Source organism: Mustela erminea, chromosome 20 (genome assembly GCF_009829155.1).
Source record: "Mustela erminea isolate mMusErm1 chromosome 20, mMusErm1.Pri, whole genome shotgun sequence".
Lineage (NCBI taxonomy): Eukaryota > Metazoa > Chordata > Mammalia > Carnivora > Mustelidae > Mustela > Mustela erminea.
In genome coordinates, this window is record NC_045633.1 from 31219200 (window position 1) to 31237317 (window position 18118).

Sequence of the window (18118 nt, forward strand, 5' to 3'; positions counted from 1 at the left end):
TTCTGATGGCATCTCTCCAGGACGCTCTTAGAATTGCTTTTCTGGTACCAGAATTCTGCCTAGTGTGTCTGGTCATCTCCACGCTGTACGGTGTCCAGGATACACGAAGAGCTCAGATGAGAGCTACTTAAATCTTTGAGGGTCAAAGACAGGCAGGACCAGAAATGTCGAGTCAAAATTAGCTCATTCAGGGGCTTATTTCTTCTCCTGTGACAGATTAGCTTCTGCAGAGGAGGTGACTGTCCATGGGACTGATAGGACCTATGGGGTGTGTGAACTTCTATATTCACTTTTTTAGTTCAAGAATTGTCTTCTCCATGGAATCTTGTTTGAAGATGCAAATCCTTGTTTGTAAATGTATAGTACTGTAAGTCTATATGTAAGTATATAGGATTCTCTATTTATCTGTCTCTATCTCTATCTCTTTATCACCTAATCATATTTACCTCTTTACCTACCTGTCATCTCTATCTATCTATCTATCATTTATCTATTTATCCTCATCATCACCAGTCATCATTGTACGTATCTAGAAATGCTAAAATCCCTAGAAGCCCCGGACATTCCAGGCCCAGCTGTTCAGTTCTCTTCAAACCAGACATGGAAAGAAAGCCTTCAGGATGACTCCAGCCCCAAACTGTCTCCAACCACATGAGACTGCAAGCAAGGGTTGGCCAGCTGAGTCCAGTCCCTTATTTCATGGGTAAAAGAAAAGATTGTACAGTCCTTTTGGGTGGTCTCTCATGCTACATTAAATCATTGCAATATCCCTTCTTCACTTCAGTGGAGTCAGATGTATAGGACCCAGAAGAGAGGTGACAATTGGGGGAAGTTGGTGGAAGCCATCACCTTTCAGTTCCTGTGAATTATGGAGGCAGCAGTGGGGTTGTGGATGAGCTCAGAGAAAGGAGTATGGTTGTCTAAACAGGGGTGGTTCTTGGAGTCCTGTAGATCAGGACAAAAGGGAAGAAGGGAGAGGACTGACTTTCTTGAGCACCTGAGGACCTTCATGACACCCAAGGCTTTATGCCCCTCCATGCCTCTCAGAAGGACAACACTTTGGCTGTAGGGTACCTAGGTTTGAAGAGCACCCCAGTATCTCTCCTCCTGGTGTGTAGTCCCTCCGCATGAACAGGGCTGGCCTGGGATACCAGGAGGATATTTTGGGCATGTCAGTGTGTGACTGCAGCTGAGTCATATGAGAAAAAGATGCTTCCACCTTGCCCCTCTTGGTCAAGTGACTGGGACAAGTCAGCTGCTATGTTGTAAGGACAGTAAAGCAGCCACATGGTACACACCTGAGACCTCCTGTCAGAGTTGGTGCTGACCTGCCAAGCCCATGAGTGAGCTACTTGTGATGTAGCTTCTAGCTCAGTCCAGCCTGCAGAGGATGGCAGCCCCAGCCAATAGCTTGGCCACAGCCTCTTGAGAGGCTCTGGTCAGAACCACTCAGCTAAGTCATTTCCAAATTCCTCACCAACAGATTCTGAGATAATAAAATCATTGTTTTATGCCACTGTGTTCTATGGTAATTGATTACAGTGTAGTAACTAATACAGAGACAGAGGAGCTGGGATGTCTTAGATGCCACAGCTTAGAACTCAGCAGAGTGTCCAGGGGTTGACTGTCTGCTGGGCTTGTTGGGCAGAGAGGGGGGTGATGGTGGTGGTGGTGTGTTTGTGTCCAGAGGTGTGTATGTCTAGGGGTGTGTGTGTGTATGTGTGGCTTTTGTGTAACGGGAGTGTGTGTTTAGATGTGTGTTTGTTTTTACAGGGGAGTGTGTGTGTCCAGAAGTTGTGTGTGTTTCTGTGTACAGGATGTGTGTATAGGGGGGCATGTGTGTATATACAGGGGTTTGGTTACAAGGGAGTGTGTTGGAATGGGTATGCATACACATAGGTAAAGAGGTAGGGTCCCAGCAGTTGTTCTATTGGGAAGCTGAAGATTACTGCCACCATTAGGCTGTGCTGGTTGAGGGGCAGACTCTGCCTGGATCCAAAGCCAGCTGTGCTAAAACAAGCTAGGGGATCTAGTTATTTAAACCTAAGGGTCTCCGTTTCCCCATCTATGATGCAGGGATGATAATAGTGGGCCTTCACATGCCTGTCACCGAGGGCTAGAGAACACACAACAGTGAATGTGTACTCTCATCAGAGTTGGGGGGAATGGTGAGACAGGTCCTGGGTATCAGTGATAAGGGCCCAGGTCAGCAAGGGCAACTCCAAGTCCTCATGGAGCCATGGACACAGCCACAGAGCATCACGGAACCCTCTGTAGAGCCAGGGCAGAGGCCAGGTGCCACCTGTAAAGTCCAGAGCAGAGAGAAGTTCAGAGGCCCACTTTCCCAGCTCCGAAGAAGTCATACCCCCAAACATCCAGAGCTCATTCTGGGAGGAGCAGGGAGAGGGAAATGGTGGGGTAGGGGGGAGGAATCAGAAAGACTGAACTCAGAAGCTCATTATCTAAGTGAGACCAAGAAGTTCTTGATGGTAACAAGAAATCCTTCCTCCACAATGTCACCCCAAGAAGAGTCTCATGGGGATGATGATGTCAATGATAAAAAATCAAAGAGCTACATTTTCTTTGGATATCTATGTGTTTTCAAGGGCAGTCTGTCTGACTGGATTATAATTCTTATAGCTAAGACTTGGGAATTGCAAATGATAGAAAGCTCAGTTATGAGCTAAAACTATGACATGGCTGCTAAAAAAAGCTACTAAAACCACAGGCTGCTTTTTTGGTATGCAGATCAAAGGAAAGCTAGCTCCAGGATATGGTAGACCTTGAGAGATTTTCTACCCTTTGTATTTTAAGCCACAATACTCTCCTCCTTCTCATACTGGTTCTTTGTTTATTCTTCAGTGTCCCTGTCCTAGATATTTGTAGTTGAAAAAGCAAGACCTATTTTGTTCATATTTAATGTTATTATGTTTGTTTTGACATGCTATACTAGTTTATCCAAAAATTTTTTACATCTTGATTCTGACATTCAACATATTAACGCTTTTCCCCAGCTTTCTGTCAACTTCAATTTAATCATATCACTGTCAATATCACTGTCTATATCTTCATCCATATCATTGATTAAAATGTTGTCTAGAAAAGGAACAAGTCTAGTATAGAGCTATATATCTCTTTTAGGCTGTCATAAAACTCAAATCAACTATTTTGGAGTTAAACTTATGGATCATATGCTACTCCATCATTCAACCCATGTTTCTTCATTCTGTCCACAAAGAGATCACAAAGAAATTTTACAGAAGCCAATATACATCATTATTTATGTATTCTCTTTGTATAGAAGTCCAGTACCAATCCAAAGAAGAAATCAACTTCCTTTGGTAGGCTAGCTCCTACATGTTCACCTTTTCATTCCACGTGGCAAATAAAGAACATTTAGTCCACACTCACTGCACACTAGAAGTTGTATAGGCCCTTTACATATATTATTTCATCTAAAGTTCTCCCAACAAACCTGGAAGGTGGATAATATTACTCTTCCTATATAAAAAATGGTAAAACTAAGGCTCAGAAATATGAGATGACCAGGGCACCTGGGTGGCTGTCAATTAAGTATCTGTCTTCAGCTCAGGTCATGATCCCAGAGTCCTTGGATCAAGCCCTGTGTCAGGCTCACTACTGGGCAGGGAGTCTGCTTGTCTCTCTCCCTCTGCCTTTCCCCCTGGCTCATGCTCCCTCTCCCTCTCTCACTCTCTCTCTCTCAAAAAGATAAATAAAATCTTGAAAGAAAGAAAGAAGGAAAAGAAGGAAAGAAAGAAATGAATGTGGGATGATCTGTCTGAGATCACACTTCTAGCAAGTGGTCTAAGTAGAATTTAGACATTCAAATGCTAAAAGTTGTGTTCTACTATACCAAGTATCTGATATAAAATTGGTCCTTGATAAATGTTTTTTTAATCAATCACAAAAAAAGAAAAAAAAGAGCAGCCTGTCTCCCATTTCTTCAGTTGGAACCATATCACCGTTGATTGATTAACAAAGATGAAATGAAGAATCAGCAAGCTGGAAAGATCTCACTGTTGAAATCAAAGGCTTAATTTTACAGATTTATCATTTAATCCTCCTAATAACCCTCTGAAGAAATTGAGGCACAGAGAGGTTAGTGACTTGCTTACAGTGAGAGAGTAGAAAAGTTGGAGCCCTTTGACCTGTGGCCTCACTCACTATGCTGAGCTGCTTCCAGACAATTTCATTAGTCCCAGTTCTGGGCTGGAGCCCACTCGCCCCAAAGGACAGAAAAGGCTTTGTGACTAATGCTGACCCCACAGCTGTCCTTTCAGAGCCTACGCAGTGCTGAGCACACAGTGTTCTTCCCTTTAGCAAAATATTGTGGCTGTTTGTGAGACACATCTTGGATACAGCCTGTGGACTCCATCAGTACCTCTATTGTTTTGTCACTTGGGCACTTCCCAACACCTGCTATCCGAGGCTCATCTGAACCTCAAAAATGCCTAGAGGTCAGCAGGAAGTTCCTTGCTCTGGTTTTTGTTTAGATCGACAAACATTTCCTAGTTACCACTCTGGATCAGGTCCAAATATGCCCTGTAGGCAGGGCAAAGTCCAGACTCATGGATAGACTCAATAGATTCAATATGGTGGAAAGTCAACTGCAGTGGTTTGAGAGCACAGAGAAGGAGCACTTGTCTCCAGAGGAGGTTGGGGGAGCTGATACCTTGTCTGAGCCTTGTAAAAATTTACCTTTAAGAATAAATGTATAGATGTGCATGCTTTAGAAAGTTGAACCAGTACTATAGTGGCTATAGCAAATGTAGTGACACCTTTGCTTCACCTGATCTCTTTCTTAGTTTTCTCCCTCCTCTTGGCAAGAGGCCATCTCCTTGTAGCTTTCCGAAGAATGATGCAAAGGAGTAAATTTTTCTTAAGAATGTGTGTGTATGAAAATATCTCTACTCTACACTCTTAGCTTGATGGATGACTTGAGCATAGACCTCCAGGTGGGCTAGGATTTTCTCTGTGAACTTGAAGACCTAGATACTTGTCTCTAGTATCACTGTTGAGAAGATAAGTACCCTTCTGGTTTCTGATTCCTTGTATGGGACCTGCATCTTGCTCCCCTCACTCTCTTTGCAAGCATTTGGAATCTTCTTTTTTGTCCCTGATGTTCTGAAAGTTGATTATAGTGTGCCTTCATGGATCTGCTGTCATCCATTATGCTAGGCAGAGGTGTCCAAGAGGCCTTTCAGCAATGAGGCAAATGTTCTGTATCTGTGTTGTCCAACATGGTTGCCTCCAGCCACATGAAGCTACTGTGCACTTGAAATGTGGCTGGTGTGGCTGAGGAACTGCATTTCTGTTTTTATCTATTTTTAATAAATGTAAATCTAAGTGTAACTTGCCACACGTGTCTGGGGGCTGTGTATTGGACAACACAGTGTATTGGCCTTTCATTCTAGAGACTTGCTCTTCAATTCTGGGAAATTCTCTTGAATTATTTCTTTCATTTTATCCTTTCTTTGTTCAGAAACCCCTATGGTCAGATAATGGAACTCCTTGAATTATTCTCTAGTTTTCTTACCTTTCCCTACCTTTTTTTGCAGTGAATTATTCACATAAAATTAACCAAGTGAACATGTCTTTATTTAAAGTTTTGATCTGTTATGCTTCATTTATTTTTTTCTGATTGACTTATTTTGATTTATTTATTCTTTTTAGTTCCAGATAAAGAGTTCAGTTATTAATCAGTTGCATATAACACCCATTGCTCATTACATCAAGTGCCTTCCTTAATGTCCATCACCCAGTTACCCTATCCCCTACCTGCCTTTCCTCCAGTAACCCTCAGTTGGTTTTCTATGGTTAAGGGTCACTTATGGTTTCTCTCCCTCTCTGATTTTGTCTTATTTTATTTTTCCCTCCCTTCTCCTATGATCCTCTGTTTTGTTTCTTAAATTCCACACATGAGTGAAACTCTGTGATAATCCCCTTTCTGTGATAGACCTATTTTGCTTAACATAACACCCTCCAGTTCCATCCAAGCTCAGATAAAGAACATGTGGCATATATACATTTACATACATATACATATGTGTGTGTGTGTGTGTGTATCTCAGCCACCAAAAAGGATGGAATCTTATCATTTCCCTCCTTGATTTCTTTGCATTAATATTGATTTTTAAAACATCGTGTTCAAGGGTGCCTAGGTGGCTCAGTGGGTTAAGAGCCTCTGCCTTTGGCTCAGGTCCTGAACTCAGAGTCCTGGGATCGAGTCCCTGTCTGGCTCTATGCTTGGCGGGGAGCCTGCTTCCTCCTCTCTCTCTGCCTGCCTCTCTGCCTGCTTGTAATCTCTGTCTGTCAAATAAATAAATAAAATCTTAGAAAAACACAAAAAACGTCATGTTCAAATCATGTGTGTTATTTGTATGATTACTGAGAATTTGAAAATTTTGCCCTTAAGTGGAATGCATCACTCTTTTCTCTGGTCCTAGTCCTGCCTGGAAGTCCGACTGTATTTTCTAAAACACTGTGTTGGTAGAGAAAGAATGAGTTGTCCTTTCTCCTGCTGTTTCATGCTTTTGAAGTTTAAGTTTTCTTGACCCACAAGGCCCTCCTCTTAGGGATCTGTTTAGAGACAAATTCTGCCCACTAGGAAAGGAGGACAAGTGGGCTCTCATCCTAGAGTTTCTTTAGATCCTACAGAGGTGGGGAAAAGTGAGGTGTGGTTGTCCTGCTCTCTGCCCTGGGTTTACACAGTGGGACAAACACTGTAGGCTCCAATTAGAATCCAGAAAATGAAATTTCTAAACATTTATGTCCTCAGCAGCTCCTTACCCTCAGTGGAATAAAAAGAGCCATTTACACATAATCGATAAGAAGGAAAAAGGTCAATAGTCCACATCCAGTGAACTCTCACCTTTTTAGTTATGTTTCATTTAAAACTTGAACTCATGTCTCCTCCTCCTGCTAAAAGAAATGGCTTTGCATCATTTGGGGTGACTCTATAACTCTGGTCCTCTCTCAGCCACCAGTTGAACTGTTTCTTTTAATTAATTAATTAATTAATTTTCAACGTAACAGTATTCATTGTTTTTGCACCACACCCAGTGCTCCATGCAATCCGTGCCCTCTATAGTACCCACCACCTGGTACCCCAACCTCCCACCCCCCGCCACATCAAACCCCTCAGATTGTTTTTCAGAGTCCATAGTCTCTCATGATTCACCTCCCCTTCCAATTTACCCTAACCCCTTCTCTCTAACTCCCCATGTTAAATAGCATGCTATTTGTTATGCTCCAGAAATAAGTGAAACCATATGATAAGTGACTCTCTCTGCTTGACTTATTTCACTCAGCATAATCTCTTCCAGTCCCATCCATGTTGCTACAAAAGTTGGGTATTCATCCTTTCTGATGGAAGCATAATACTCCATAGTGTATATGGACCACAACTTCCTTATCCATTCGTCCGTTGAAGGGCATCTTGGTTCTTTCCACAGTTTGGCAACTGTGGCCATTGCTGCTATAAACATTGGGGTACAGATGGCCCTTCTTTTCACTACATCTGTATCTTTGGGGTAAATACCAAGGAGTGCAATGGCAGGGTCATAGGGAAGTTCTATTTTTAATTTCTTGAGGAATGTCCACACTGTTCTCCAAAGAGGCTGCACCAACTTGCATTCCCACCAACAGTGTAAGAGGGTTCCCCTTTCTCCACATACCCTCCAACACATGTTGTTTCCTGTCTTGTTAATTTTGGCCATTCTAACTGGTGTAAGGTGATATCTCAATGTGGTTTTAATTTGAATCTCCCTGATGGCTAGTGATGATGAACATTTTTTCATGTGTCTGATAGCCATTTGTATGTCTTCTATGGAGAAGTGTCTGTTCATGTCTTCTGACCATTTTTTGGCATGATTATCTATTTTGTGTGTGTTGAGTTTGAGGAGTTCTTTATAGATCCTGGATATCAGCCTTCTGTCTGTACTGTCATTTGCAAATATCTTATCCCATTCCATGGGTTGCCTCTTTGTTTTTTTGACTATTTCCTTTGCTGTGCAGAAGCTTTTGATCTTGATGAAGTCCCAAAAGTTCATTTTCGCATTTGTTTCCTTTGCCTTTGGAGACATATCTTGAAAGAAGTTGCTGTGGCTGATTTCGAAGAGGTTACCACCTATGTTCTCCTCTAGGATTCTGATGGATTCCTGTCTCACGTTGAGTATCACTGATGAATATGGATGCTAAGATTCTTAACAAGATCCTAGAAAATAGGATTCAACACCACATTAAAAAGATTATCCACCATGACCAGGTGGGATTCATCTCTGGGCTACAAGGATGGTTCAACATTCACAAGTCAATCAATGTGATAGAGCAAATCAATAAGAGAAGAGAGAAGAACCACATGGTCCTCTCAACTGATACAGAAAAAGCATTTGACAAAATCCAGCGTCCATTTCTGATTAAAATGCTTCAAAGTATAGGGATAGAAGGAACATTCTTGAACTTCATAAAATCTGTCTATGAAAAACTCACAGCAAATATCATCCTCAATGGGAAAAAGCTCAGACTTCCCGTTGAGATCAGGAACACAACAAGGATGCCCACTCTCACCACTCTTGTTCAACATAGTATTAGAAGTCCTAGAAACAGCAATCAGACAACAAAGAGAAATAAAAGATATCCAAATTGGCAATGAAGAAGACAAACTCTCTCTCTTCGCCGATGACATACTTTATATGGAAAACCCAAAAGACTCCACCCCCAAACTACTAGAACTCATACAGCAATTCAGTAATGTGGCAGGATACAAAGTCAATGTACAGAAATCAGTGGCTTTCTTATACACTAACAATGACAATACAGAAAGGGAAATTAGAGAATCGATTCCATTTACTATAGCACCAAGAACCATAAGATACCTGGGAATAAACCTAACCAAAGAGGTAAAGGAACTGTACTTGAGGAACTGCAGAACACTCATGAAAGAAATTGAAGAAGACACAAAAAGATGGAAGACCATTCCATGCTCTTGGATTGGTAGAATAAACATTGTTAAAATGTCTATACTGCCTAAAGCAATCTATACTTTCAATGCCATTCCGATCAAAATTCCACCAGTATTTTTCAAAGAGCTGGAACAAATAATCCTAAAATTTGTATGGAATCAGAAGAGACCCTGAATTGCTAAGGAAATGTTGAAACACAAAAAAAAACTGGGGGCATCACATTACCTGATTTCAAGCTTTACTACAAAGCTGTGATCACCAAGACAGCATGGTACTGGCATAAAAACAGACACATAGACCAGTGGAACAGGGTAGAGAGCCCAGATATGGACCCTCAACTCTATGGTCAAATAATCTTTGACAAAGCAGGAAAAAATATCAGTGGAAAAAAGACAGTCTCTTCAATAAATGGTGCTGCGAAAATTGGACAGCTATATGTAGAAGAAAGAAACTCGACCATTCTCTTACACTGTACACAAAGATAAACTTGAAATGGATAAAAGTTGAACTGTTTCTGAGTTCATATTCAGTGAACGTTTCTAAAGGGCCTGTGAGGTTAGGTATCTGGCTGGGCAAAGTCAACAGATAAACCAAATACCATTACTTTATAGCAGGTTTTGATTTATAGCTTGATAGTTGTGTGGTTATTTGTTTAGTGTCTCTCATCCCTTTAGAGTGTCAAGTTCATAAGGCAAGGATTTTGACTTTTTTTTTTAACTAATTGGAATTTATTTTTTAAATTTTTTTTTCAGCGTAGCAGTATTCATTGTTTTTGCACCACACCCAGTGCTCCATGTAGTCCGTGCCCTCTCTAATACCCACCACCTGGTTCCCACAACCTCCCACCCCCAATGCCCCTTCAAAACCCTCAGATTGTTTTTCAGAGTCCATAGTCTCTCATGGTTCACCTCCCCCTCCAATTGGAAAGATGAGAGGATTTTGACTTTTTAATATTTAGTGTTTGGCATGTGGGCTGAATGCAGCAGATATAAAAGCCAAGCAATCCTGAATGACAGTGAGAAAGGGGCCCACCTCCTCCAATGGCAGGAATGTCCACAGACTTGTCACTTACCTCACCACTGCCACACCAACCACAAGGCCCAGCCACCAACACTTAGATACCACTGGTTATCCAGAATTGGCAAGATCAAGTTTGGCCTTACTGAAAAGAATGGGAGCTTGACAGCTTAGGAACAGACACATAATCTTGCTTTCATTTTTGTACACTTCAGATTGTGGCCTGTGAAATTTGAATGTAATGCACCAATCATTCCAGAACAACACTGGCTCCCCTACCATGAGCAGTTTTCTTGGTCAGTAGAAATCAGGCCCAGCTTCTGGGAAGAGGCACCATATGGGCTCACAATACAAAGGGTTGGGACTATTAGCCAGGGCTTGTTGCATCACTGACGTTCTGACAACCTGTCCATCTATACTGATATCTGAGCCTATGTCTTCCCTGAATGGTAGTTGAGATTCAATTTTGACCAATATCTAGGAAGACTGAGAAAGAAGATGAATCTCTTACTGTTGAAGAGGACTCATGGTTTCTTTTCTACAGATAGGCTGTATCAGAACTGTTAGATTCTTCTATCTTCACCCAGAATCATGTCTGAGTCTTAGTTATATTTCTACCCCATGCATTAGAGCAGAGAATGGAAAGTACATGATGCGCGTAGTGCAGGACAGAGTAGATGAGAGCCACGGGGTGTGTGGGGTGTTCTTCTGACACATGGTGTCTTCCTTCACACCTTCTGTACAACTCTGAGGATGCAAGTTTCCTCATGTCAGGTGTTCCCTTCTGGGGAAGGATGAGGTGCCTACCTCATACCTCTATTATTTCCCCCTTGCAGACAAGGCCATTTGCATTGGGTCAGTGTTGGCTGCATTTTAGTCCTCAGCAATGACTGGGATAGATTCCAACAAGCTGGAGGAAACCCTGAGGTGACAAAGGCAGGCAGTTGCTTGTATTAGGATTAGTTATGAAATCATCATAGCCAAGCATGAATTTTGGAGGAAGATGAAAATCCATTAGTTTCCACAGAGGCTTGGTTTCTAAGTAAAATGAGAAAGGCTTGAACAGAAGTTCAAGTGAGAGAATTAAGTTGTCCAGATTATCATATGACTTGATTCTTTCCTTGTTTGCATGTATTCTGTGTACTCGGGAACACAGGAAGACCGTTCCCTCTCAACAATACCCTTTCTGTCATCTGGGCTAGTATCTGTCTTGCCTGCTGAGATGAGGCATAGTCTGTCATTCAGGAAGACACATAAGAAAGCTGTTGTTCAGGTCACCATGGAGGTATAACAGAAGTTTAACCAATTTGCTTTTGTTGTCTTGGGTATCAGTTTTCTGATGACCCTTATCAGGAAAGGGCAAATGTTGATTACCAGTGTTGCATAATTCAGAAAACTTTTCAGTCTCTCTTCACGTTTACTTATTTACAATTTGTTCTTGTGATTAGTGACTGTTGAAAAGCCCATTGCAGTCACTGAGTCTCAGTCTCTACTTCTGTAAACAAGGATAATTGCAAGACCCTATTAAATGGTGCCCAGTGAAGGCACCAAAGGGAGCAGAAATATTTCAGAATTCCTAGAACTTTCTCTTCTACTTTATCTGAGGGTCATCTTCCTCCTTCCCATGCCTATCCATTGTTGATATTCAAGTTGGAGTCACTTCTTTCTTTGTAGGGCTCCATTTTCCCAGCGATTCCTGAGGTATGCCACATAATCCACAGTTTCTCAGGCCATGCAGACACAGAACATCATCACAGTCAGAGTAATTTCCAGATGCTATATTCTCAGATCTCTCCCAGCAGGTTTGTGGTCTGGTCACCAACAATCCACCCAGAAAGGACACACAGGAAGCCCAGCAATTTCACCCCTACCAGCTCAAGTCCAATCACCTTTCTGAATGCCCCCCTGAGCATATAGTGGTTTGCAGGGGACTAGGGACATAATGTTGACAAATACTCAGACTCACCTTTGAGAAGCTCTCTATCTATGGCTAATAGGTGTGGAGCCCACCAAGGGGGCTGGAGGGTGGAAAGGACAATAATAATAGAACTGGGGCTGAGGGTGTAGAAATTTCCCAGAGGAGGAGGAGGTTGGTTATATGTGTTAAAGGAAGCATGTGAGGAAAGACCCTAACACAGGGGATCCTGTCAGAGCTGGGTTTGAAGGATGAATAGTTCCTTCTAAGGGCCATGGTGGCATTTCCAGGCAGAGGAACCCTCATGGGTAAAGACATGCAGACCAAGCTTATTTGAACGATTTCATGTATTTAAAGGTAGAGGCAGCCATGTGACAAGGGCAAGTTAGAGATTTAAGGACAGTGACTACCTGACTTTCTATAACCTTTGAAATTACCAATAACACTGACTGAGTTGTTTACTGATTTGGGACAGAATATGAACTCAAAGGTCAATCTGGGAGTGTCCACAATGCTTTGCCAACATTCATGGCTGGTTGGGGGGTGGGGGCGTGCTAGTGACTGCAGTCCAGCCCCACCCCCTTTTCAGTATATATAGTCCAACCTCACTGAATCACTGCTGGTGGGAAGGGAAACTCCGCACACACAGGCTGGCAAAGACTAGCACACACTGCTGAACGGAAGCAGAGAGAATTCACAGAGGAAAAGCGGCCATGGACCTGATTCCAAGCTTTTCCATGGAAACCTGGCTTCTTGTGGCTACCATCCTGGTTCTGTTCTATCTGTGAGTAACTGTCCAGATTCACTGCCTCCAGAACCTTTGAGTTGGATTGCTAATCAGCATCCACCCCCTTTTCCTTGTCTGTTTTGAGGATCAAGAGTTAACAATGGGGAAGTTGCTATAGTGCTGGGTACTTCAGAAATGCTAGGCACACTTAAGGGGTCATAATTACCCTTACCAGATCTCCTGAGGAGTGCCCTCCACCCAGACCTCAACTACAATTTCTGTAGCTAGGAGGGTTTAAGTGACATTATTTGCTTCTGGGGATAATCTTCTGATGGAATACGATGTATTTTTAATACGTGTACCCAGCAACAATTTTAACCTTTCAGCACAGGTGAGTAGTGAGACTGTGATTCAGTACTGATGTGAGAAGCATCCAGATAGGACTGGGGATGAAGAAGGAGAATATTCCTCCCTCAGAGAAGACTTCTGGGGATACTCCTTGATCCTGGTCCTACAGAAGGTCATCATGGGACCACAGGATTAGCATCTCATCTGCTTGAAGCCAGTAGACAAGACCACCATGTAAGCCACATTGTGTGTTGTCTGTCTGGCAGTGGAGCTGTCACTGGATCCTGTCACGACCAGGCAAACTACCCTGTAGACTTAGAAGACACTGGTGTGGCCAAAAGTCAGTAGCTATAGACCATGCCCTCTGCATGGAATGCGATGTAATAGCAATAAAAATGAGTGGTTTATTTTTAGCCCCTTCATTTGTGCCAACACCAGCATGACTCTACCAAGTAGAGGAAAGCTGGAAAGAATCAGAAAAATTCATCCAGTCCACCCTCTGCCTTCTTATGGATCCATGTGAGTTTAGACACTAGATCAGATCTTTCCTTGGGTCTGGTGTTGCTGACACATTCACTCACTTGCTTGGCTTCACTTGGGAATTCATGTAGCATGTTGAATGTTCAGAAACGGGAACTGATTTGTTGTGGTTGGGATGATAAAGAAGGAATGGAGGTGGGACTAACGAAGGCCACCCTGGCTTCTGCAATTGGTACTGATGCATCCAGCTGTAGTAGAGGAAGGATCCAAATACCCAGGTGGACCTGTGGTGTCTCTGCTGGGTCCCTAAAGCACATGTCCTTTCATGCAACTTTGTGGGTTTCTTTGACTATAAAATATAATATTTGCTGGATTTGAACAGAACATTCAGAACCTGTACTCCATTAAAGGCTAGCTTCCAAAGAAGAGGAGACAAGGCCTTAATCCCAATCTCTGGAACATTTTACCATTACTCATTTTATGTTGCATAATACATATTCTGCTGTCAACTGGAGGTACCTGGATTTTGGAAGGCCCCCTATCAGTTAGCTGAAAACACCTCAGGGCTTGCTGAGCCGTTTCTACCTACCGTACTTTCCTTATTTGCCTCTATGGGATTAGCCTTGTAGGCTTAGCAGGCTCATGGTTAAAATGGTTTCTGGCAGCCTCTTCCCCCACCTCTCTTCTTCCACCACTCTGCCATCTCCCAGTGACGCCTAAGAGGAAGGACTGCAAGAATCTAGAACCCTCAATTGTGGGACACATGAGAGATGATGGCAGGTAGCCCTGCCATTGGAAGCACCATCTGTAGTGGGTTTTTGAGATAGTTGATGCACAGAGTTGGTAAACTAACTCTTTGTGAGTGACCATCTTGCAAAAAATGAGTATACCTGACAGTGTGCTGAGCCAGTGAGTGTCTCAGGTTGAAGGACCAGATGCCATGAGGGGAAGAATGGCTTGGAAATAGATTGTTTCTTACTGATTCTTTCATATGGTATCATTTAGGGCACACACAGGTCAGTCCCCCTTCTCTGTGCTACAAGAGAACCAGAGTCCCTGACAATAGACTTGGGTGGAGCTGAAAGCATCTCACTTTTCAGTAAGGTCAGTAGAGCCCTGAATACAGTTTTAATTGTACAGAAATAAGACTGTTGTTGCTCCAGGCCTCTCTACAAATATAGATTTAAGAAGGTCCAGATCCACAACCATTACAGAGCCAACAGGAAGGAAAAGCACAAAGGTCTCTGAGCAACTGTATGAGCATTTTCATGGTAGACTCTCAGTAAGCCTCAATTCATAAGTAGGCTGGTGGGCTCCAGCCTACTTGAGTAGGTGCAATTAAGCAAAATCTCATCATTGGAGAAGAGAAATAATTTTTCCTCTTTCCACCTAGAATGAGAATCTCCAAAATCATGGAAGAGTCATTTACTAAATAGGGATGAGTGAATTTCCTGGAGGAAGTCAGCATTAGCCTTTCAGGAGTTCTCAAGTGCTTCTCAAGTATTCTCAAGTATTTCTGAAGTATTTCTCTAGCATTTCATTCTCAAGTTTCATTCCAGGATTGAGACCATGATGTTTTCAGGTACTCTTAGCTAATCATCCTTACTTTTTATGGGTCTTGCAGTGAAGGTGGTAAAGCAGATGATGAGTGAATGTAATTATTGCTGTTGGAATTGCTGTTATTATTTCTCACCTACATGTTATTTCCCTCCCTTGCTTGTTGCAGTTCTGCATCAGTGACTGGCCAGCCCTAGCACTTATTACACCATCCCTGTGACCTGGCCTTCTCTTTCACTTTATAGATATGGGACCTCCACACATGGACTTTTTAAGAAGCTGGGAATTCCTGGGCCAAAACCTCTTCCTTTTGTGGGAACTGCTCTGGCCTACCGAAATGTGAGTGTTGCTTGAGCTGCCTCTTTTGCTTCTTAAGGTTGCAAATCCCACTTTAGTTCCATAGTAAAAATATTCTCCCTCAGGAGGTAATTCTTAGGTTTCCTGACTTTCCAGAAATGATGTAATAGGTCCCACCCAGCACATGGCCAAGTCTACCCCAGGCCTCTATTGTTCTGTTGTTAGGAGCCTCAGGGTTTGCCCCAGTGGGGAGCCCAGCTCTCTGGCTAATTGAGCAAAGGACTTGATGTTTTAGCTTATGAGCCTCATGAAGAGGCGTTTGTTTCTGGCAGGTGCAGATTCCCACATAAAAGGCATAATTGTACTTGGTATTAGAAGAGCAGCAAAGGTGTCCATGTTACTTGTCCATTAAGCTGTGTATGCTAGAGTCAGACTTTTTTGTTCATAGCACAAGCTATGGATAGTCTTTTTCCCCCCAGGATATCTCTAGAACTTCAGTTTGTTGGGAAGCCCGAGATTCACTTTTGGGGAATTTGCACATACTTGAATTCTTTCAAGAACTGGCCAATAATTGCAGTTATTTTCATGGCTCTAATTCTCCCTTTGCTAATGGTGAAATCTCTTGGGATTTGAGAGGTTGAAGGGGGAGCTCTCAGCTTTACTTCTCAACCTTCAGAGGAGGCACCCTATGAGTGAGTTGAACAGGGAGGGACTATATAACTGAGGTGAGATGGTGTGTGTGTATTGATTTCAGATTTTAAGCTTCAAATGAGTTGGTGTGTGTGTTTTGTTCTTCATACAAAGGAAGAACTGCCCTTATAATGTCACTAGAAAAGAGATACTTTGACAAAATTATTAAGAAATTAATGTAACTGGAGGTGCCCAAGTGGCTTCAGTCTTTCCATGTGGCCCCGAAGGTAATAATTCAGAGGGTTCTGAGATTTAGACACAGCACATGCATAAGAAAAACACATCAGACGGAGAGAGGTTATGTAGTCTTCACAGATAGGGTAAGTTGTTCAGTATCTATAATACTTGGACATAATTCAATATGGACTTGAAATTCTGTTTCAGTATTTCCTCTGTTTTCTTTTATTTTTGGTAAGTCACCTGTGAATAAGGGCTTCTCTCTAACAGCCAGTCAGAGACAGTAAACCACATTTCATGTGATCTAAGTCATTTTGGTCCTCATTAGATATAGGGCTTTGTACATTTAGATTAGTAATACATTCTGTTTCTTCTTGCAGGGTTTTTGCGATTTTGATGAGAAATGTTTTAGAAAGTATGGAAGAATGTGGGGGTGAGTATTCTGGACATTTCCGGTAGATAGACTTGTTATGATGAGGACCCTATGGTGTGGATTGTCTCAGTCAAGAACCCTTGGGATGCAACCCACTGTAGTAAAGCTTTAGCCTCTGCTTTCTGGGACCCCCTGTGTTACCAGGTACACAGGTCCAAATGCAGATTGGGCCTGGAGGGTATTCTTTATTTATATTTTGGATTAAATATGTCCTTTTGAAAGAAGAGTTGGGGTAAACACAATAGAAAATCAATTCTACTCACCTTTTTTTACTTTCACTATAAAGGTGGAGTTTATTTTCTGAGAAAGGCAATTATCATATGGTTTCACTTGTATGTGTAGCATAAAGAATAGAGCAGAGGACCACAGGAGAAGGGAGGGAAAGCTAAATGGGAAGAAATCAGAGAGGGAGACAAACCATGAGAGACTCTGGACTCCAGGAAACAAACTGAAGATTACAGAAGGAAAGGGGTGGGAGGATGGGGTAACCAGGTGATGGGTTAAACCACAATTGCAACCCAAGAATTAATCCTACTTAATTATGGTGAAAAAAAAATCAGGCCAAGATTTTTCTTTCAATAGAAGTATTCAATATACAAATGTTTCTTTATTCTATGGACTTGAAAAGATGTAGGAAAATTTTAAACCCCAGTGTTTCCTGGTGGGGTGATGGACTTGGTGATTTTGTAGTATGGCCTTGGCTGCTTTTATTAGATGGTCCTGCTCAGTTTTGCCAGGGGTTTGATGAGGTAGAGGAAGAGGTACAGTATGGTGCTGGGATGCTCACAGCCAGTGGTGTACCTCTTTGCACCTCTCTATCTTCTCTGGTCAAGTCCTCAGAAACCATAGGACTCTGAGTTGCATGGCCCATAAGCAACATGATGAAAGAACCCAGATCTCTGGATCACCACTGGTTCATCTCCACTACCACTTCCTACATTCGGTGCTGGCTAGCCCTGGATGGAGCCAGATTTACACTGTGGGGCCCAGCTCTGTCTTTAGTACATGGTTCTCATGATTGACTGTGGATAAGAACCACCTGGGAGAGCTTGTTAAAAATGCAGCAGCTTCTTGGGCTCCATGCTCCAGCAACACCAAATCTGGAGGATATGGGGTGGGTCCTAAGAATCTCAAATTAACTGATAGAGGAAGCTATGTTATTGTTGTGTGGGATCATGAATCTAAAGGGTTACCCCAAACCACTGTCCATTGTCCATCCAGGTGTTTTTTTAGAAGATTTAATTTATTTATTTGACAGACAGAGATCACAAGCAGGCAGAGAGAGGAAGGGAAGCAGGCTTCCCACCAAGCAGAGAGCCTGATGCAAGGCTCCATCCCAGGACCCTGAGATCATGACCTAGGCTGAAGGCAGAGACTTCAACCCACTGAGCCACCCGGCACCCCATCCAGGTGTTTTTGAACAAATATGATGGGACAAGGGAAAATATGATCAGGCTGATGGGAGAGTTGTCCTACATGACACCTCACTAAGT

General features: G+C 42.5%; 1 protein-coding gene across 3 annotated transcripts in view; it reads left to right on the top strand.

Annotated features, from left to right (window-relative positions):
• Positions 1-12548: 12548 nt before the first annotated feature.
• LOC116581212 (cytochrome P450 3A12-like) overlaps positions 12549-18118 on the top strand; it is a 48380-nt gene continuing 42810 nt past the window's right edge. Inside the window, exons 1-4 of one of the 3 annotated variants that reach the window (XM_032328294.1) lie at positions 12549-12700; positions 13406-13510; positions 15274-15367; positions 16573-16625. In XM_032328294.1, the coding sequence (XP_032184185.1) occupies positions 12630-12700; positions 13406-13510; positions 15274-15367; positions 16573-16625 (323 nt within the window). In that variant the 5' untranslated portion in view covers positions 12549-12629. The remainder of the gene's footprint in view (positions 12701-13405; positions 13511-15273; positions 15368-16572; positions 16626-18118) is intronic. The other 2 variants (XM_032328295.1, XM_032328296.1) reach the window with 2 other exon arrangements.